The sequence below is a fragment of the Pholis gunnellus genome (assembly GCF_910591455.1).
Source record: "Pholis gunnellus genome assembly, chromosome: 9".
Taxonomy (NCBI): Eukaryota; Metazoa; Chordata; class Actinopteri; order Perciformes; family Pholidae; genus Pholis; species Pholis gunnellus.
In genome coordinates, this window is record NC_136535.1 from 15,889,888 (window position 1) to 15,912,497 (window position 22,610).

General features: G+C 42.7%; 2 protein-coding genes across 2 annotated transcripts in view; both read right to left on the bottom strand.

Annotated features, from left to right (window-relative positions):
- The window catches only part of kmt2a (lysine (K)-specific methyltransferase 2A), a gene marked incomplete at its 5' end in the record, with an annotated part of 33,372 nt that extends 24,459 nt beyond the window's left edge, over positions 1-8,913 (bottom strand). Inside the window, 3 exon segments of the mRNA XM_079165740.1 lie at positions 6-78; positions 8,606-8,872; positions 8,875-8,913. Of these exon segments, the coding sequence (XP_079021866.1) occupies positions 6-78; positions 8,606-8,872; positions 8,875-8,913 (379 nt within the window).
- Positions 8,914-10,470: 1,557 nt separating this feature from the next.
- On the bottom strand, positions 10,471-21,231 carry ube4a (ubiquitination factor E4A). Its single transcript, XM_079165619.1, has 20 exons — positions 21,155-21,231; positions 20,040-20,206; positions 19,769-19,939; positions 18,995-19,107; positions 18,685-18,837; positions 18,404-18,563; positions 18,094-18,296; positions 17,691-17,882; positions 17,228-17,561; positions 16,967-17,093; positions 16,494-16,801; positions 15,698-15,830; positions 15,372-15,562; positions 14,885-14,985; positions 14,252-14,365; positions 13,993-14,167; positions 13,721-13,901; positions 13,426-13,573; positions 13,114-13,271; positions 10,471-12,899 (listed from the first exon to the last, which is right to left on the bottom strand). The coding sequence occupies exons 2-20, from the start codon at positions 20,164-20,166 to the stop codon at positions 12,764-12,766; spliced, it is 3,225 nt and encodes a 1,074-aa protein (XP_079021745.1). The 5' UTR covers positions 20,167-20,206; positions 21,155-21,231; the 3' UTR covers positions 10,471-12,763.
- Positions 21,232-22,610: the final 1,379 nt, after the last annotated feature.

Here is a 22,610-nt window from a genome sequence, read left to right on the forward strand (position 1 = left end):
TTTACCTAAAGGGGTTGTTGAAGGGCTCTGTATTCTTTTTTGCTCAGCTACTGGTCCAAATCCTCCAAACGCTTCTTCCTACAAAATATAGAAAAAGAAAACAATTTTTTGCAATGCTAAAATACAGGGAAGAAAAAATCTTGGTTAACAGGTCAGAATTACAGCATCCATCATGACACATAATTGTCAGTTGGCCTAGATATACATGAGAGTCATTTTTGAAGTCTGACTCAACCGAAGACCAGGCTATAGGCTATAATGATGTCCTCAATCTCACTTTCGCCTGCTGGCGTACTCCGGTGCTCTCGTGTTTCTCTGGCTTTTAGGATGACATGTCTGCAGTTGGAGAAGGCTTTTAACTCACAAGAGACAGTTTGAATTGCAAACAACCAACATCTTACTGGTTGACTAACGTGTTGCACGGCGTTCCTGAACCCTGAGGGAACAGAAAGATTCTAAGATAGTTGGTCATAGCTGGATAGACAGCCAGAGCAAAGACACACTAAAAGAAAGAGGGGCCTAGATTCTACAACCATGTGAGCAGCCTTGTGAAGCTTTAATGCTGATCACACATCAGCTTATGTCCTTTCCACGAGTGAGGCAACAGAAAATGTGACGTGTGGCTTGAAGGTGGCACCAGAAGACAGGCAGTGCTGTAGGCTACATATAAAGGCTTTATCCTGTGTAGAGTTCACACATGTCGGATGTTGACACAGCATGCAAGTTGTTAGCATAACATCACAATAACGCTCAGAATATTTACCATATCAGTTTGACATGCTTACCATGTTATTATGCTAACGTAACGATAAGGCTGACGGGACATTTAGGAGATTTTCTGAAGTGAAGGACATGTTACGTTAAATCAATGGGCATCTTCAAAGACATTAGGAGTCATCCTCTAGGCAGCGTGAAGGTTTGTACCGACTTTTATTCCGTTCATTCATCAAATAGTTGGCAAGATATTATAGTGTATTTTGACAGTCTGACCTTGTCGTATCAAGATAAACTATCTCCACCTATCAACTGCTTCACACGCGCCATGAGTCCCGTTCTTCCACTTCGGTGTTATCACCTTAGAACAAGTGCAATGAAACATATTGAAGAAACACCGACAGAGCGACTCATCGCCCGTCTGCGTGGAACTGGGTCTAACGATGTGTCAACAGCATATGAGACCCTAACCTGGCAGGATCACAGGATGGAAGCAACAAAATGACATCTTCCACAACAAAGACAAACTATATTCCAGAAACAGATGGAAGCAAACACATCCCAAGTGGCCCTTGATATGTCACTCGTGTACATGTGATATGTACAGAGTAGACCGTACATCAATACTTCTCAAGTCTTGAGACGTGCAACAGAGCAATCATTAAGAGAATGATTAACATCTTCAGTGTCCTGATCCGTGCCACCACTTCTTGCAATCAGTGTGTGTGTTTAAGAGTGGAGGTGAGCATGTCATTTAATCATGTTTATTTATAGCAACGTGCGGGGATGCAGTGGAGGTCTCGTTGGCCCAGTTTGTAGAGCAGCTGCTTTCCGAGTGTAGTACACGCAAAGTGTGTGCACATGCGGACCGATTTTGCACCAGCTACGGGTTACACACATCTTAGTGTTAATAATTCATACCCCGATGTGTCTGAAACACGCGCGCTGTGGAATCTAATAAGAAAAAATATATATTAAAACCACTAATGTATGCTACAAAAGGGTCTCTTTCATCTGTTCTGCATATAAACAAACAGTCAATAGTGCTGTTTATCCTGGCAGGAAACACTGATCCAAGCATCCTCCCCTCCTCGTCTCCTTACACTTCTCTCTCCATCAGTCCCTCTCCTCACTGTAATACCAGCATCCTCTCCTCGCTACGCAAGCTGCTGCTTCTGGTTGGTGTTGTTGCTGAGCGGAGTACCATAGCACGACTCTGACTCACTGTGTTGGTGCGAGAAGCAGTCAATGACATCACAACGCGCATAGAGCGGACTGCACGGGTTTGTGTACACGCGTACTCATGCATGTCATGCGCACGTGTGCCTCCTGATACTGTCAGCCACACTCGCACACGGTTTGTGGGGAAAGAGGAGGGAAAAAAAACACGTCACACACACACACACACCCCTTTGCGCGTGAACTGCACAGCAAGATGTAAACATGCAGTACATAGGAGTGAGGATGCGGGGGAGGGGAGCACAGGCGAGGCCAGCAAGCAAACATGAGTGAGAAAAGGAAGGAGGGCTGTGGGAGGAGGGTGAAGAGGAGAGAGGAGAGAAAAAAAAGAGACAAGGAAGCAGCATTTTGACCACATGCACCATCATCAACAACAACAGAGGGAGCGCGGTCGTCTCCTGGGAGCAACGATGATGAAAGGGGTTTGGGGGTTTCTACATGCCCAAATCCCAATCTAAACAGGCCTCCCACACACACACACACGACAAGCCCCCCACGCCCCCCCCCCCCCCCCCCCCCTTTCCTCTCCCGTATTCCCGTTCCCTGCCATGCTCCCAAACACATATTCAGTCACTCACTCATTGCTCACTCGCTCGCTCGCCGCCCACTGGCTTCTGAGCACAGAGCAGCAGCGTGTGAAACGCAAAGCTCGCCATGAGCTCAATAGTAGAGCAAGGCGCAAGGAGGTCACTTCGAGAAGTAAACACTGTAGTAGACGAGCACGGTAAGGTTCGTGCACTGCCTTGCAACATGCATTGGGTAAGAGGGACGCTGGAATGACCTCTCTCTTATTTTTCTACTTTCTATTTCATCACCTGAGGAGTGTAAAAGCAAAGCATGTTTCTTCAGTTCTTCTTCATCTTTGCGGGCTTTTGCTCAGCCTCACCATGAAGATCTGAGCAGTTTAACTTCCTGCTGGTCTGTCACAACTCATGTAACTGATCAACGCATAAATTACTTGTTGAGATTAATCCCTAAAAGATGAGAGAAAAAGGAAACTCCTCTGAGTCATTGCAGAAGCAACATTGCAACGTTCAGGAGGTGCGAGGGACTGTCCCTGAAAGTTATGAGACGGATGTGAATATGGTTTGAGACTCGCTTTTATATCAGTTTGACAGAGACTTGCACTCTGAGGAAGCTAGGACTTTTTTACCGCCTTTCAAGACAACATTTAGGAGAAATCAGATAGACCAGATAGACCAGGGGCTGCCGAATAAACAAGTTATTCCTTGCCTAACAAGTGGCTTTCTGAAACACACCTTCATTTTGAATGACTTTATTTTGGTACACCAGACAAAGATTGATTAAGACCACTTATGTTAGTCCTCATTAGTGAGAAATTGTTTACACCGCCTGCAGGTGCTCATAAAAGCTGAGATCACATAAAAGCCCATAACTTGGTTGAATCAGGGGAGTAAAAAACAGACAAAACAACGGAAACGGATTAAAAGAAGAAGTTCACGAACAAAAATCTTATCAAGATCAACCAACCATGTCCCTTGCAAAACAACCCAATACAAACATGTGCCAAAGTTTGAACATCTATTATCATTAAACTATACATTTTGGTAACATTAGCTAATCTCGATGACATTGTCAAACTTCTCGAGGTGTTTTCACGTTAAAACTTGAAACACTGAATAAATAATAGAAGTATATCTGAACAGTGGTAAATGGGTTAAGCACACAAACATGTTACGGTCCTTTAAAGGTGATCATATTTTGCAGAGAGTAAAATGTCCACCGCCATCAAGATCTTATCATAAAGACTAACGACTACTTGTGCAATCAGTAGCAGCAAACTTTGTCGCACGGTCGCTAGTTTATTACTTATGATACTAATCTACTAGTTATGTTGTACACCGACTCACTTTTGAGTTCAAAAAGTGACTGACAAATACTGGGGAAAGTAACTGATAAATATTCATCCACCGCCCCAAAGCAGTCAGCCCCGGGGGAAACACTGCATCTCACAGGTGTTGAACTGAAGTCGTGAACATATCACCAACTGCACGCTGCAAATGGTTTCACATTGATGTGGTATCAAACAGTAAGCTATATCGACTCATGCCATTTAACCAACCAGTCTTTTCTTCTGGTATTGATTTGACAACTATGTGCATGATTATGCATACAGTATAGTTCACACTCCTCACATTCATGTTGGGAGAAAGCAATTGAACAGAAGACATTTGCGGCGATCTAAAGGCAACAGGGACCCCCCCCCCCCCCCTATATATTGCACCTTTATTAACTGCAAGATACAAAGAGTGCAACTTTTTAAATAAGCTTAAATTCATAGATCAACATCACAAGCACCCCTTGATTACAAACGTAAAGCCGCTGTGACCTGCCAATGGATGCAACATATGTGATCGCATTTGACATCAAAGTACTGCAGAAAGAAGTAAGATGAGTTTAAAGTAAGAAGTAAGTTACCCACTCTGAGAGAGGAGAACATCACAACAAGTAATGAGGAGAAAAGGGAGGACAGGAATTTGAGAGGGATGTCAAAATGATGTGTCATGTTGTTCAGGTTAGGACCCCATCAGTCAGTTTGATGTTAGAGAATCTTAAGAAGTCTTTCTTCAAAACAGCATTTTTCTTCACACATTCCAGGAAGCTTCTTCCTCTTGGATTTACTGAACAGACATGATGCCTCATCCCTTCCTGGAATGTAAATTGGCGATGAGCTCATACCCCTGCCCCTCTGATGACACATCTTTTTAAAAATGCCAAAGAGGAATTCAAAGAATCCCTCCAACAGATATTAGTATACAAAGCAGTACATATGAGTACAACCACAGGTCTTAGCCACTGAGTATAACACCTTCTTTCCTTTACCAGAGTGAAGTACACAGTGGCAATGCCTTGTGACCTGTCAGCCCAGAGCAAAAGGTGGACATTTGTTTATTTCCAAGTGTCCCAACACCGGCTGCAACTGTTTCACATTTGCTCGACAGCACACCGACCAAAACAAACACTTTCCAGGACAAGATCACTCCTCTTCCTACACCTCGCACATAAGGAGACGAGGACAGTCAACGGACAAAGACAAAAACAAAGACAGACTGATTGGCACGTGTGCGTGGTGTGTCTCTCACGCTTGCGCACACGCGCACACACACACACACACACACACACACACACACACACACACACACACACACACACCTGCAGGCTGGCAAGCACCCACAGACAAACACCCTCTCCTACCCACCCAAGTAGGCAGCTTGAATTGAAGTTCTAATCAAAATAAAGACAAAGAAGACACGCCTACTCCTGAGTGCAATAGGGGACATAAAGTCTGACACCCCTACCACACCACACCACACCACACACACACACACACACACACACGCACACAAAGAGTAAGAAAGACAACACAATTGCCGCCTTTCTCCCAGTCAGGCAACTCCTAAAGCATTCTGCTGTAGCAGAATAAAGCCGTGGATGGGAGGGTCTGTGACTAATTCTCCACCCAGCGTTGTCCCGTTGGGAGGAGGGGGGTCGCCCCGCACTCTTTGATATCCCTGCCTGTGCTCTTTCAGCCGCCCGCACTTTGTGAGAGCTAGAATAAAAGCAGACACAAAGCTTCCTGCTCCAATCCACACGCTGTCTCGGGGATGGGTAAGCGGGTGTGTGTGGGGAGGGGGTCTTCCATTTAAATAGGCCAAACACCTGCTGGACTTGAGCCCCTTCCGCTCAAACACACTATTTCTCTCAAACCAGTGAGGCAAAGAGACATTTGGGGTGATACATCTATTCAGCTGTCCTTCTGTATGAATGATTAAACATTGGTAATATGTGAGTGGAATAGATGCAGCAGAAGGCAAATATATATATAATGGACCGAGAACCAAAAGGGAAAAATTATGCAAAGTATGATGAGGTGGACAGTGAGGTTGTGGTTGAGGTTATCGGGGTGATAAAGTCACACATTTACAAAATAATCTACATGGACTGCACTCCGCACCAAAAATAAGCAGCAGCAATTTGGCCAGATGAAGAAAATGAATTCCCTACACGCATACAAAAGCTAACAAATGCCTTCATTTGGACAGCAACAGCCGACAAGCGCCCCTTTTGAGTCACCCAATAGGCTTAGTAATCCATTCCAAAGTGGCAGCTGTCAGAAGAAAAGTTGCTCTGCCTCTCAGACGGGGTTGTGTTTGTCTGAAGTGGATTTGGGTCTTTCTGCCTGGATGGAGGAAGGAGGGGGTAGCCAAGTGTCCGGCTGGCGCTCTGTTCAGGGTCGCCCTGTGTGCTCAGCAGGCTTGCAGTGAGCCTGAACAATCCTGCCCTGGTCTGGCCAGACAGGCACCACACAGTCTTCTCAATGAAATCACCATGCTGTGTCCGCAACTTCCATATAGGCTTCAGGTTCCATGGGGATTTAATGGTCCAGTCTGTCTCCACACATCCCAAATACAGCTGGCGTTAAGGCGTTACTCCTATCTACTTTAAAAGCCATTTGCCTATAAAGATGGTGTTTCACACAACATTAATGCTTCTCTGAAATATCATAAAGCTGTGATGTAAAGCACAATGTACATAAAAATCAAGGAAGTTACTATTCTGTGTCTGCAATCGTCGTTTGATTACAGTTGCACAGATTTTATGTCTGTGTACTCATCCAAAATAGTGTTATACTCTCACGCATTGTGTTTTAAAGTGGTGGTGGGAGGGACTTAAAAAAGCCCATTTGAACATAAAACTGATATTTCAAGTAAAAATGTGTGTTTTTCCAGTAAACCATAAAGCATTGCCTGTACGTACAAATGTACTTCAAAATCAATGTTTCTCTAGAATATCATGAAACATGGATGTTAAAAGTACATTAGGAAATATTTCACACTATTCTACAAAGTCTGACTATAGCAGGAGCTTTTTAATAATCTCCAAATCATGATTCAAACGTATGTAAAAACCCAAGTATTTTCAAGTTCAGAATGAAAAACAAAAACATACATAAATGGCTAACTAGCATGCATGCAAATACTGCTGCTCTTCAACCAAATAAGCAGTCTGTGGAGCACTAAGAGTGTGTGGTAAACATCCCCACACAGTGTAACGTTACTCCCACTGCAATGAACGCATGCTGCTCATCATGAAGAAGGAAGATGGTAGTTCGCTAAGGCGAACACACCCCCACATCACACGGTCCGTCAAGAAGAGGCTCGTTGTTATTGTAGCCAGCCCTGCATGCGCACTGTCACTAGCAAGTCTCATTTTATGACAAAAAATCATACACCAAACCCTGCATATATATCCTCTTATTCGCACCTCTGAGCTGAAGAGGGTGATTTAGAGTATTCGGCTGTGAACCAGGCGGTCTCCACAAGCATTATACAACCGATAATATTTTGGTAATAGCCTCGTACTGGCTGTGTAGAGAAGGGGAAAACATGTCCACCTCCCATTTTCCTATGCATCAGCAATAGCCCCGGTGGCTAGCGTGGCGTAGTGCGTAGCATGGTAGCTGACTCCTAGCTTAACACTACACAGTAATGATTTAGTTTTGTGTGTGTGTGAGCTCCGCTAACTTTGGCTCCAGTGCTTTAACCCGCTACGTTGGTAATGTGCTGAGCGAAGGTGACGTTAAACACATGAACCCTCTGGAGCAAACCAGCAGCTTTCACATCGCTCACGACATGATGATGTTGATGTAGCTTTAGCTGTGAGATGTAGACAGCTAGCCTGCGAGCTAACCAATCAGCTATGTTAGCTTGACACCTCACTGCAAACAGCCAGCCCCTGAGCTAATGTTGTAATTACTACGCTATATAGCTGACAAATATTATCTAATATAAATCTGAAAGTAAGTAAGTAAGTGAATAATGAAGAGCCCTTTTCTCGGATACGTTGTAGACATACAGCTAAATTCACGTTAGCTTGTTACAAACCACAATTGTGTACTCCTTCAAAATGACATGTCTTCTTTTCAAACATATTACTATCTTGAAGGTCCCGGGCTATTACACCAAGGGGGGGAACCAAAATATGTTTAAATCATATTTTCCTTGTTAGAAGTTAAGATTAATGCTAATACGGGACGATAACTTTCACTGTGTTGATGTAACGTTACGTGCATTAGAAGGCAACATGTCCACAATTGAAGGCTTCACGTCAAGCTAATGTCAAGTAAGCTAACAGTTGTAACGGCGGAGTTACACAGGGTACTTGCTCTGTGTTAACTGTACTTTATGTTGTTATTAACCAGATAACAGCGGGGTTTCTCCACAGTGTTTTGGTCTGGCTAGCAGACTTAACGTTAGCACCAATTCATCCAAACTGTGGATGTAGCCTGTCCTAACACTCCACTGAGATGAGGAAAACTTTCTTTCCAGTTGGACCTTTTGAGACCATACATCTGATAACCATTTGGTGTGTGTGTGTGTTGTTTGTAACTAAAGTTAACATTATAACGTGTTACTGTAGAGTTTTAAGGCCACACAACAAACACAAAGTTAACAGAGCATCCTGGAAATGACAAGTTTGCTCACAGCCTCACTTAACGTGAGGAGGAAAAGATGGTCAACGGTTGGGCTGAGAGTAACCGTTAGCTTTTCATCTAAAACGGCTCGTGCTCGGCAGTTGACCAACCAGAGCTCCCATGGTTACTACCGGGCTGCTCCCGTCCCGTGCTTACCTCTCCGCTGCTCGAGTCACTCGATTCCCCCAAAACATCCCGAAATTTCTGCAGGTTGCTCCCGATAACCGAAGAGACCTGTAGTGCAGCATCAAAACCGGGTCCGAGCCCCGCTGCTCCGGAGACACTCCGCAGAGAGGCAGTAACCCTGATTCGGCCCGCTCTCCTCCCGGTACCGGAGTTGCAGCTCCCTCCGGGCCGAGCGGGGAACCGCCACCGACAGCTGTGCGCCATTTTACACTCTCTGCCTGTCTGCCCTGCGATCAGAGATACCTCGGTGGGCGGAACCCTAACCCAGCACTCCACATAAACAACCTCTACCACAGCGCTCCGCTCTCACTGGCCGTCACATCATTATGCAGGTTGCGGGGCGGAACTGAAGAAACCCCGACAATGCATTTTTCTCAGCGGCCCTATTCAGAGTCTGCATGGCCGAATCCAAATCAGGTTCAGGGGCTTTGCCCGGGAAAGGTGCCTCGCACTTGAATCACAAAGAAGAACAAGACCGTTACCTTGTAGTGTGGTTTCCCAAACAATGAAAGTGAGAAGCTTTTGTATAAGCTTAAACCAAACTCCAAGATCACACAATACAAACTATGACCCAAAAAGCAATATTGTAATAGTAACCTGTAGTTATGTATTAATGCATGGGGCGTTGCAATGAATTCTGCACCCCAGGGAGGAGTATTGCTCTGCTGCCCCACTTACACCCCTTTACAAGAGAAATTGCTTAAAAGATATTTGTTAAAATGCATGAAGCTGAAAAGGGACTTTGGGACAGGGCCCCAGCTTCACTGATCCACATCTTTCACAAAGTTGCAAATCCATGCATTTCTTTACCTCTACACTAGATTATTGCAACTCTTTATCAGCCTGCTCAATAAGTAACTTAAGACTCTCCAGTTGTTGCAGGATGCTGCAGCATCTCTCTCTCTCTCTCTCTCTCTCTCTCTCTCTCTCTCTATATATATATATATATATATATGGCCCTGCTTGACACCCACCTACTATCATTATTATCAGTTATATTTGTATTATGACTATTGCTATTATTACTGATAATATCACTAATATATTCGCTGTTGCTATTATTGTTATTGTTCCTATTTCTATTATTATAGCTGTTGTGCTACTATTGTTGTTGCTGCACATCTCTGTCTTTCTCTCCCTCTTGAAAAAAAGTTATTTGAAATTAGTAATTAATTAACAGTAGTTGAACATTGACTACAAAGACCATTTTGGTCAACTGCATGCAAACAAGAATGTCATTGTATGGAATGTACAATACTGAACGTCATGATCATATTCAGGACAACTGAATTAGTTAGTGTTACAATGAACATGTAAAGACATATGTATATATTTAGTAAAGACGAAGAGCACACAGTCCAATAATGTGTGGTTCCTATAACCTGAGAGTGTTTCTCGATACTCATCAATAGAAACAGCTAAACGTTTAAGTTCATGATATTAACTAGATGTGCAAGTTACAACCAGGAGATGTGGCCCAAAACAAACTGGCCATGTGAGAATTGTAAGTACCGACAGTACACGGGGGAGTCTTGCTCTAAAGAATTTCACACATAGCTGCTGAGATTGCCTGACATATTGACATCACTGCTATACAAGCTGCTTGAAAGTGACTTGGCGACATAATATCGCAAGAACCTGCAAAACTGAGTTTATATTATCAAAGGAAGATGACATATTCTGACATTCGTATTGTCCTTGATACAACATATGTACTTCAACCTTGTTCTAAAGCAAGATGTTTTTTCTGTTTATACATTTCATGACTGATATTTTGTAGGTATGTTGCAATGGAGTGAACTCTGAAAGAGAGCAAACATATCGCTGTCTTATATAACGCACATTATTTTTTATTTTTTAATCATACTGTACATCCAAAATAAACATTTTATGATCACAATTAAAACAAAAATATTGCATTATAATTTAAACCCATGAAATCATTCAGGTGGTAGATATTTAACATACAGTATGAGAGCATGCCAACAAATACATCATCTTTCTCTCACATTTTGCCATTTTTTACAACCACACTTGATTTTGAATTAAAAACATTTAATTCAAAAGCTAATCAAAAACAGGTTCTTTGTCTGTCTTTAATATTCTAGCCACAGCTCCATGTATGCCCTAAAGAAACGAACTCATAATTATGTCTCGTAAGAGTATGAAACGAGTCGGATCCTTATTCGTTGACATTTACGACAAGGCTCTTGGTTTTAGGCACCGATTCTATTGATCATTTGTTTGCCCACATGTTAATATACTTTGCTTGCACACAACAACAAAAATCTGCTCAAAATGCTAGATCAGTATACATCAGTTAATCGGCTGAATGTTCATTTAAAAAGGAGGACAATGATTATTACACAGTACGCACTGCAAATCAAGTTATTGAACACCACACATTTGGGCTTTTTTTAAAGTTCAATCGCAAAAAATGTGGTCATTGTAAAGATCTTAAAACTGGTTGGTTGATACGAGTAAATTGAGAAAACATTGTGATCTTTAAACTATTGGAAATAAACTAGCCAGAATATATTTCCGCACGGTCATGTTTCGCCACAATATTTGAGTTTGTAAACATCTGCCTGAGAACAATTGAACTCAGTCAAAGAAGGACCAACAAATCAGCAAATGTTTAGACTATATTTAGACTTGGCGTCTCTAAATCTTTATGAAAACTGGGCATTTTCAGATGGTTCTGTGACTGCATTGATTATTTTTCACCTGTGTCCCGGTGGACAGTTTCGGAGACATTTCAGGAACAGCCACCGTGTTTTAGCAGGTTGAATTTGATATCCAAAGCAGTGTTTTGATAGCGTCTTCTTGCCTTTTTGTGCTAGGAGTCTTTTTGTGCGTATGATCACAGTGTCTAAAAGGGCACTTAACAGAATTTAAACACGAGGATCAGTTTAGTTTTCATGAGGAGTACTACTCAGCCGGTAAACACAATTGCATTATGTCTTCTGTAGCTCTGAAGGGAGCTTTTCTAAAACTATTTAATGAACAATTTAGACGAATTGCAAGCAAAACATTTTTTCCAAGGACTTAACACTTTACTACACAATTTAGTTGTTTTGCTTTTCGAGATGCACACCACTGTCAATTAGTATTCATTTATAGTGTAAGCATAACAAACACGAGTGTCCATCAATGCCACACTTAACTATCAAGCAATTTGAGTAAACAAAAAGACTTTCATTTTATTACTTTGCATCCTAAAATTGGTTTAGTAGTTAAACTGAATCAAAGTTTAAATCCTTATTTCCAACAACCTATTAGTTGGCAAGCTCTCAGATCCCATCACTTACTTTAATTAGCGCTTGATTAAAGCAGGTGCACTTGAAGATGTGAAGACACTTATCTATACATGTTAAAATACAGAGAAATAGTGTTCACAGTATGGTTTTGTGCTTCAGGCGTCTTATTACAGTGAACAAGTTTTTAATTCAGTTTTACCGGTGCCTTGCCTTTACTTGCAAATGTTATTTACAATGCTGCTTAAGATTTAACCACAGGAGCTGAAACGTAGGGTGTTCAAGAACTTTACAAAGCAGTGCATAATGTATTCTTCATTAAGGTGAAATCGAGGTGAAATCATAAACAGTTTCATCCACGTTACGCTTTAAGAGTTCCCAAAAATACTCACCTTGCAGTATAAAATGTGGTTAGGGCCAGCTGGTCAGTCAGGAGTTCATACAGTACATTCAACAAATCCTGTTGAAAATGATACTTCTGGCCACAGTTCTGACTGTAATAATAACTAATTAATACACAGTATTCAGGGAGAGAAGGAACCAGCGGTTGTAAATCACCCTACTTATGTTACCAGAGGGGATCATGGGACTCGGAACAGCTACTGCGTGGATCGGTAAGGATTCTGAAGTTGTCACCAGCTGGTGGGCTGCAGTTTGCTGGACTGTTTGTAGCGGATACAATCCACTGAGCGTGAAGGCTGCATGAAAAGGCTAACGCGATGTTTGTCTGACCGGAGAACAGTCAGAAGAAAATCCAGAGGCAAGCAACACCATGGATTAGCCAAGAAGCAGAGGAGCACTCGAGATGTGAGCCGGTAAAGAAAACAGGGATGCAGTCATTGTTTATCACAGCGAGGGATCGCGGGGCTGGCTAGCCACTGGGTCCCAGCTGCAGCCGCTCTTGCTTATGTTTATCCAGCCACTGTAAGATCTGCTGTTTGAGTTCCTGGTTCGGCCTGATCTGGTCCATGGTTAGAGGACTGCGGTTGAAAGGGTCTGTCTGGTCACTGCGAGGAGGACATCGTTAATCAATAGTTGCATTATTTGACTCCAGCACACCAAGTATGTGTGTTTACATCTCATCCACAAGTAATACCGATTAATCGGATTACAAAAAGATCCCAATAAAGACACAGAAATCCCAATTTCTCTGCTCGCAGAAAAGACAAACAATGACAATCATCTAGAAGGGATGTCGGTGCCTTGTAGGAAGTAACTAACCTGAGGAGATGCCTTGCTATAGTGGAGCGGTCCACTGTGACATTGGAGGAAGGGAGGAGAACAGGATCGAGCATCAGAGTGGACATGATGGGATCCAAGAACTCATCTGGGGCATCTGCATATGTCTCCTCTTCCTGCTGATGTCTGTCTGCATGGGACTAAAACAGATGCACAATGACAACATGAGTGTTTCCACCTGTTCTCACCACAGGGTTCAATGCACAGATTCATAAAACCATAAAAAAGATTTGTAAAACAATGTAACGTATATTCTAATGTTATCTGGCAAACAGTTACCAAGTCAAACGATACCTTTATTTTATCGGCAAGGAGTGCAAAAGCCACAATCATGTCTCCAGGCTTGTTTATCTTCTTCAGTACTCTAACTGTTTGGGAGAAGAGGGTCGGAGAGTACGAGCGGCCATCCTTTGGAACCGTAGCACAGAAATTCTCCTCATCACTGCCAAAGACAGGACAAATTATTTATTTTAATTGGAAACCTGAGTATTTCTTCTCCAGAGGATATGGCACCAATAAAATCCAGAGTTTAAACAAGAACATATAAACAAGAGACTGCTATTTCCACAAAGGAGCGTTCACAACATACCCCAGGTTCAGGTAGATGGTGCAGATGTCGGAAACAAGCTGCTGGGGCTTGAAGTCAAACTCGCTGAAGTCCTTGACTTTAAGAGCCCCCATCTTCGGACCCACCAGGTGCTGAAGGAAGTAATTCAGCATGGAGATGATCCTCTCGACCAGGAACGGGTGCACAAAGATCCCCCTGATCTCTGAGGGGGAGGAAAACCACACATGGACCGGATGAAGACAAAACATGGAATGAGTGAATCGATATGAAGAATCAAAAGTTTTCTGCCTCACCTGAGGTGAGGAAGGCCAGTGTGCCGATGGTCTCATTAGACATGATGTTGTGGAAGCGTCCTAACTGTCCAAGCATCTGCAGGCTCGACTCCTTCTCCTTTCGGGCATCGGGGGCCAGTCCGTCCCACTCCCCTCGATCCCGCTCCAACTGCAGAACCTTGATTTTACTCAGGTACTACAAGATAAGAAGATGGACTTAAAAACCAAAGCTTATTTGCCAAAATTGGTGTAAAGTTTTGCACGTATGGGCGATCTTTACCTGAATAGCCTCATCCAGTAGGAAGATGGCGTCATTCATCAGTAAGTTGAAGAACCTGAGGAACAGAGGGGGGTTCATGGCCTCCAGGTTCTCAGATGCATAGTGCGCCAAATGCTGAAACAAGAGACGTCAAACTACATGAGATCCATCTGCTAAATAAAGTACAGTTTCCCAATATACATTCACCAGGTAATGAAACCCTGCATGCCTGTTTTTGCCCTCATTCATTCTGCTGCTGCTTTTACATTTATGGCTTTTGTGGGTCACAAGGGACCAAAGCCAATCTCATTGAGTGCATTGAGTGAAATACAATGAAACATTCTAGACAGTTTAGCCGTCAATCGCAGGTCACTTCTTTTCCTCAACCATTCTTCACTACTACTCCTCTCACAATAGACCACAAGAGTGAGGAAAGTGTATCTGCTGCTTACTAAAAATCAGTTTCTGCTGTTGATCAAATTGCCAGATCATAAACTCTGCAATGCACCTCATAGCATACGCCTCCAGGTTTTTATACGTGAATTTTTAGGTGTTAAAATGATTTAAGGAGTTTCTAGCTATTGGGACAGCAAGCAACACGATAGAGACAGCATTAGATTATTGAGGATTGTCAATACACCAGTTTCTTATTACCTTGATACTCTCTCTGTAGTTCTCTTTGCCCCACATGTACTTGAGGATGGGATACATGGGTCGTCTGTAGTTGAATTTCTGTTCAAACTGATGAGGATCGCCTGAAAAACAGAGAGGAAAACTAAATAAATAACTTAAAAATATTATTTGTTTTCACTTTATCCAGCTTATCTCCTTATTGTGATAATTATCTTAAAACACACACACACACACACACACACACACACGCAGGTGTTCACACACAATCCAACCTCTTCACCTGACTAGAAAAAGACCCAAAATGATCCCAAGAGCCAGTTTTTATTTTTATTTCTCATTGTGATTGTTGTGTGACGATCAGCCTTTAATCAGGTTATTTTTAAACTTTCCAAGTGTGCATACTTTGTAACAACACCTGTTAAGCAATCTGAATGTGGTTTTATCCAACACAGTTCAACAGTTAGTTCAACTAGCAGGAGCAAATCAAAAGTTGTGAGGAATACCATACCTGTGAATTCAATGTCTACAAACACAGAGATGAGGGACTCAGCCAGCTGAGCTGCATGTCTATAGGAGCAGAAGACTCTCTCTCGCTGGAACACGACTGGCTGAACAGCACCAGGCGCCACCGGCTCCATGTGGGGCATCACCGCCTCTAAGACCTCTGCAAGCTTTGCTCTTAAATGAGGGTTCTTCATCCTGTTGGGCATACAGGACAAAAAGGGATTGAAGCAAAAAGTCCAAGATGGTTCGCACCATTCAGGCCCCATTGGGCATCACTAATCTTCCTTTCAACCGACCACGACCACTGACATGATAGATTCAGACATGTACCTCTCTATGTTACCCATGAAGACGGTGATGAAGTTAAGAATCTGCTCCAGACTTTCTGCAGAGCTCTCCAAAACGTCGTCTGCAAATCGACGCAGGAAGATGAAAAAATCTCCCAAGTTCTCTGCAAAAAACTCTGACAAAAAAAAAGGCAAACTTCAGTAATGACTATCAAATAAAGGAATGATCAGCATGATGAATGATAGTACGACGAGTGACTACCTTACATGCACAGCTGCAGTCATTTCAAAACATTTTGTAGTATCTGCTGTTTACAACCCATCAGGTCCAAAAGTATATCCATTTAATATTTATATTACATGATCTGAAATCATGATGAAAACAGTTACATTTTACAATAAAATATTGTGAAATGTTAATAAATGACATGCTTGCAAGATGTCATAACATCAGTGGATAAATGCTGTAGAATTTGTGTTTCTTATTTATTTTTGTTTATTATATTTTGGCTTTTTTGGATGGTGATAGTGATGAAAGGGGCAGAGCGGGGACGACATGCAGCAAAGGGCCGCAGGTCTCTATGTACATGGGCCACCCACTCTACCATGTGAGCTACCAGGGAATGCACAATCATGTTGTCGACTACTATGTGGCGGGGAGCAGCTTTTGTTAACACAACACACTGTTTCACATGCTCTAATTTAGAGGTAAAAAAAGACCAAAAATGAATAAACCCCGACACTATTCAAGCCGGAGAAAATTAGTAGAACTTATAGTTCAGACTCCCCCGTTCAGTCTGACAATCAAAGCTTAAGTTGGGCTTTTAGATCGGACCTACCTGGTACATAGCAGAGCATAGTCTTCTGTAGGGAGGACAGGGGGAAACTGAGTGCTACATGTTCAGGCCCCTGGTTCCCCACACCAAGCTGAACCAGCAGAGCAGCCGTGGAAGCTTGGAGGTTAAGGCAGCATTGCAGCATTGCGGGCTGCGTGGTGGCAGCTTTGGTTGACAGGTAAACAATCATCAGACGCTCAAACTGCTCCAGGAGCTGCTCTGACATTGGGTTGCCTGTTCGCTGGGACTCCTGCCATGTCACCTGGAGCCGGTGGAGAGACTGGTTCATCTTCACCATCTGCTCGTGGAGTCTACACATGCACATTAAGCACGTGCACAGGTGCGTGGACACAAACAGAGCAAGACGACACCGGTTATTGCTGACAAATGCGATGGTGAGGAACATACAGTATCTCCGAGACAGAAACTCTTTAGCATCTTTATGGAAGCTCTGCTGCATGCTTGTTGGAAGGTACCTGTGGAAGCCAAGGTGCAGGGTGAGTTGTGTGAGGATGAGGTTTTCAGTCAGCAGGCTGTAGGACTGCGCTGACTCCACCGGCTGCTGAGGGGGCACCGGGATCAGACAGGTTTCCTTGTCGAGGCCTGGTACAAGACATTAGTAATCATTTAGTCATGAGCGGTAATGCTATGAAACACAAAACCAACACCAGAGCTGCTGCATTAATACTGTAAATTGAAATGTATTCAAAATGGCAAAAGGGAAAAGGTTATATAACCTGTTACGTGCACGTTGCGATTGCGCCTCTCTTCTTCGCTCAGCTCTTTGAGGGCGCAGTAGGTCGGGTTGAAGGTGAGCAGTTTGGGTGACCGTGGCCTGCAGAAGGGCTGGCACAGCTTCAGCAGCGCTGCACCCAAGTTTAAGAAGAACGCGTCTGAAGCGTACATCTGGAAGAAGATCTCCGGCATCTGATTGGCCCATATCTTGGCACGGCCCGCATTCGCCTGCAGACAGCTGCCCAGCCATAAGAGCAGCAAATGGCGCGTCTCGCCAGTTCGCTGGAGCAAATTCTTCAAGATCTGGTGCAGCTTCTCGTGAAACTGACCCATGAACTGTAACGCAAAGGGGAGTAAACACCATAAGCCCTGAGACATTTGGAGTTTGACAATCACTTAATGGTTTTCATTTCTAAAAGACGGGAAACAAAAACAGCCACATTAAACTAAAGAGAATCTATTTACCTGGTGGATGTTGGCCTCCTGGACCTTCGTCTCCTGGGCGCTGGAGCGGGAGGGGTTCAGGAAGTAGCCATGTCCCTCCACCACACCTGGGGTTTTCAACATGCAGGAGATACTCAACACTGCTCCCAGTAGGGTCTTCTGGTACTGCAAACCATTCGCTGGGTCTTTGGGTTGAATGTGTTCCACCAATACCTAGGATTTTAAAAGTTTGAAGGATGTTAAAAGTTAGGGGCACTTAAAAGACAACTGTGAAACATTAGGCCATTACGGTATATCTGATTCCGATTATGTGATCACTGTTTATTATTGTATAATAGTTGAGTAGTAGCGGGCAGTGAATACGTTGTTTGTGAGTCTGCAAATATACGATAACATTTGCAACCATCCCTGTGTGTCTCCTGACCTTGGCGATATCTTTATGGTGGCTGAAATAGAGCAGAACATCCAGGTAGGAGTAGAGGAGAGGCTGGCACAGGTCCAAGTCTTTGATGCGTCCCTGGAAGATATCCAACACTGGTACTATCACCTCCTGGAAGGTACGCACCTCCTGGTCAGACAGCAGGCCGGCAATGACCTCCTCCACAAACTCGACCACCTCCTCCGGCTCTGAAACACAGCACCTTTTGTAAGAAAACCGAGTAGAGACAACTCGAGGAACGCTTCAGCGAAGATGACGAGATGAAACGAGATGAATACGCGAGTCCTGAACCTACGTGCTCCACTGAAGCTTTCCAGCAACAGGTCCAGAAGCTGTTCGTAGATATTCTGGCTGATGTAGATCTCTGGGGTGAGCAGGACCGTCCGTGTGTTGGAAACTGTGAGGTTCTTACAGCGAACGGCAAACGACAGCAACTTCTCTGGTACCTTTGTCACCTAATGCGGAGATAATAAAGTCACTGAATTATGGAAGAGCATGGGTTATTTTTATGTTTTAATTAACACGAGCAGTCTACTAACAGCCGGTAATCTATGTAGAAAAAAAAACACCAAACACCTCTTCTTTGGCCCTCTGGTAACAAGCAAAAAGGTACGGGATGGCACACTTCTGTCCAGCATCACGGTCAGCAGACAGGTTCACAGCGCTGCATGACGTCATGTAGATGAGGTGGTGTCCTGGCTCTAGTACCAGCAGACGGTTAAACAGAGCCTGGAAGACACAAATCAGGCCGTGTCAAACATTTTGCGCATCTGCATACTCACCCATGTCTTTTCTTACATAATGAATCAAGTTGTTGGTGTTGCCATTTCTTCACCAAATCGTACCCGCAATGTTTTAATAAGAGGCGAGAAAGAAGACATCTCACCTGTTCTATGTTGTCCATGTCCAGCCAGTCCTGTCCATCCAGATCTGCAGCCATCTCCTCCAGGTAAACACAGCGAAGGGGGATCCCATTACCTCCTCTCAGACTGGGGTCACCTAGGGAGAATAAAACCAGGGTCCTTAAAATACCGTCACTCAAATCTTATTACACACAACAACCCTCCTCAACAGTCACACAACAATACCAGACACACGCTGTTGTGGCTGGTGACGTGACGCAGGAGGATCACACTTAGAGATTTAAACTTGCCTCACACTGCTCAACTTTGCTATTAAAGTGTTACATCTAAGTGCGCTCAAATGAGGATTTTTGATCGCTGTGAGCAGGATTGTCTGATCAGGTCATGATCACTGATCTGGGGTCTATTTTAATCTATTTCTTCGTGCCGGTCATCAAGCGATTCTGCGATTCTGCTCTTTCTATCTGTGTGTGTGTGTGTGTAAGCTCATCGCTCGCTCTCTGATTCGACACAACTGACAAATATGTGGAATAAGTACGAAACTTAAATAACACAATATCACAAACAGCTGTTTGGGATATAAAAAAAATAGACCAGACAGATGCCAACAATATAGCTGAAGATTGCAAGCCGGCGGAGCAGCGGCTGGGCGGCGTCATGTCGGTAAAATGTCTTGTATGTGCAGTATGTGATTATGCAGTGATCAGAGGTCTTTGATTAAACCCATATAACACCTTTAGGTTGTTGACATGTTTATAAACCAGAAACTAGCTGATCATTTTCCTCCTTTTACTTACTGTTGTCCAAAGTGATGAGGAATATTCGCTGGATCATGTGATTGACGTTGAGCTGTTCACACAGCTCCTGCCTGGACCGGAAGGAGCGGCTGATCTCTGCCACGGAGTCGTCATTGTCATCGACGCTGTCCGACACAGAGTTTTCTGACTCTGACTCTCCTGAGTCCTCCACTGTGGTACAAGACGCAGAGGTGAAAACCACGTGGATCCCTTTAAACAAGACGCTGCTATGACTTATACTTATTGCAGTAGCTCTGGTAGCTCTACTCACATGGTGGTTCAGCAGATGGTTCTGGTTTCTGGCCTGACGCAAACTGCTTGGCATCAGCCAGTGAGCTGAAGAGGGCAGCGAAGGGGTTGCAGGAGATGTTCTGGTTGTTGTTGCCCTGGTCAGTCATCTCACTGGGGCTCAACACTCACTCCATCCAAGATCCCAGCCTGAAGGAGCGAAGCGGACACGACAACTAAGTGGCAAACAACGAGCTATTTCCATGAAGTCAAGGGTGTGTTTCGTGTCACGGGTAGAGCTAGCATGCACGTATGAGGTGGGTGTGTTTTAAAAGTATGTCCAAAAAAGGTCCTCACATCTCATAAAATGTCTTCTTAGAGCAACTGACTGAGAAGCTTATCATCTCCAAGTGAAGCCAGGACATTATGTCTCAGAGAACACTGGCTTCTTTTAGGATTTAAGGCATTCTGCCTCCTGAATGTAGCATCACTGCCTCCAGGATTTAATGCCTCTAAATACCCACTTCCTACAGGCCAGTTGTCCCTTAAAACATCTTTAAAACTCTCTCTTTTCAATGTTGATCTACATTATTCCACACTAGCGTTACGATGTTTCCCCCCTCTGACTAGATTAGACAACTTTTTGACAGATAAAATGTGATGAATGGGAGTCAATAACACAACTCCTCCTGCGTACAGTCACTTAGAGAGCAGTGGAGATGATCGTTCACCGGACTGTTTGATCAGTCCTCACCTCTTCACGTTACCATGTGTTGTCACGGTAACTCATCACTTCAGCACGTTACAGTTATATGCTCGTGTTACTTTGTGGAGCTAGCTCTCCAAGCTAGCCACCATTACGCTATTTCAAACGTGTCCTCTCACCCGTTAAGCATTTTAGTAGCACCGTTAGCTCCTTGACGCTAGTTGGCTAGCTAAAGCTAGCTAGCTAGCAGGGTTAACATGAGCTAGTAGCACTGTCCGCCCTGCACTAGGGCTAGTTGGCTAGCTAGTTGGCTAGTTAGCAAGCTAAGCTGTCATGGGGTCACCACGACTCTATTTCAGCATTGATTTTACAAACTGTTACTTGGATTTCGCGTATTATCTATAATAATAAGTCTAAATAATGTACACAATCGATACAGAGCGCTGTCCTACCTGTTTGGCTGGAGGAAGTGTGTGTTTTTGATTTTTTTCTTTTTTTAAATGCTTCTACGAAACCAGAGGCAGTTCCTCTGTAAATTTAAATTGCAAACGTCATCAAGAGGAGACGGAGTGTCTTGTTTGCTGAGTAAGTTCACAAAACATGAAAACATTATTAAAAAAGGTTTAATAAACCAACCTCTCTCTGTCACTGTGTTATAGAAAGTGAATATATGCAACTCTAAATAATTGTTAGAAAGAATAATATATTTATATCCAACGTTTGAACTATATTCTCAGTAAATAACTGTGGATATAATTATTTATAGTTATGTAAGAGGAATATAAGAGTTGTATTATATATAGCTATTAGACAAGACACTACTTCTACTCTACCACTCTATGTTAATACAGACAAACAAAGTAGTCACTACTAAATCATATCATCAGTCTGGTGTTCACTGTTTTGTTTATATTTGTTTTACATCCATTTTTTTTTTTTTTTAGGTAGGTGCATAAACAGTATGTTATTATCATAATAAATGATTCATAAACTTCAATATGTATTCAATCAAAATAGTGTTAATGACATATATGGCATTTTAATGATAATATCCCTAACCTATGATAAAAGCAAACATTATATAAGATTAAAGAATAAAGTAAATAAATACACGCAAATATAAAAACATGCAGTAAATAATAATTTAAAATGTTTTTCTAATAAATACAATAAACATTTAATAAAAATGGATGAGGGAAAAAAACAAAAAAATGCACACACTAAAGTCTGATACACATGCATATTAATATGTTCAGGAGTGAATGTAGATGTACACAGTTAACATAGATTTGCTGACTGCTGCTATATTACAATATATCACACTAATGTCACTCTACCTTGCAACTTTTGTCTCCATATGGTGTTGTATAGTTTTCTATTTTGTATTTTATTACTATTTTAGCTTTTTTTTATACCTATTATTCTTTCTTTCTTTTTCTTTCTCTATTTATTTGTACTACTGCTGTCTTTGTGTTGCTGGAACAACCAAATGTCCCCGCTGTAAATCAATAATCTTATTTTATCTTATTTTATTATGTAGCTACACCATCATGAGAAAAATATCTGAGATTCATTTCTGGGCCGTTTTAGAAAATCGTAATTAAGTGTAATTAGTGTAATTAGTCGAGAATAACTTTTTTCTCTTTTTTCTGCGCTGGCTGTGTGAGGTCAGTTGACCCTTCATCATGTGTGTTGACCGTCAGCAGAGGGCAGCAACAGACTGCATCTCCCACTCCTGTGTGTATGAAGCGGTAGTTTGATTGTATGTATTTGGACAAAGACTTTAAAAATAAATAAATAATGCATATATATATATATATATATATGCACATACACATACATAAATGGTTGAATTTAAAGCTGTTATAAAAGTTAAATAGATACTTAAAGGCCCTCTGACTAATCTTC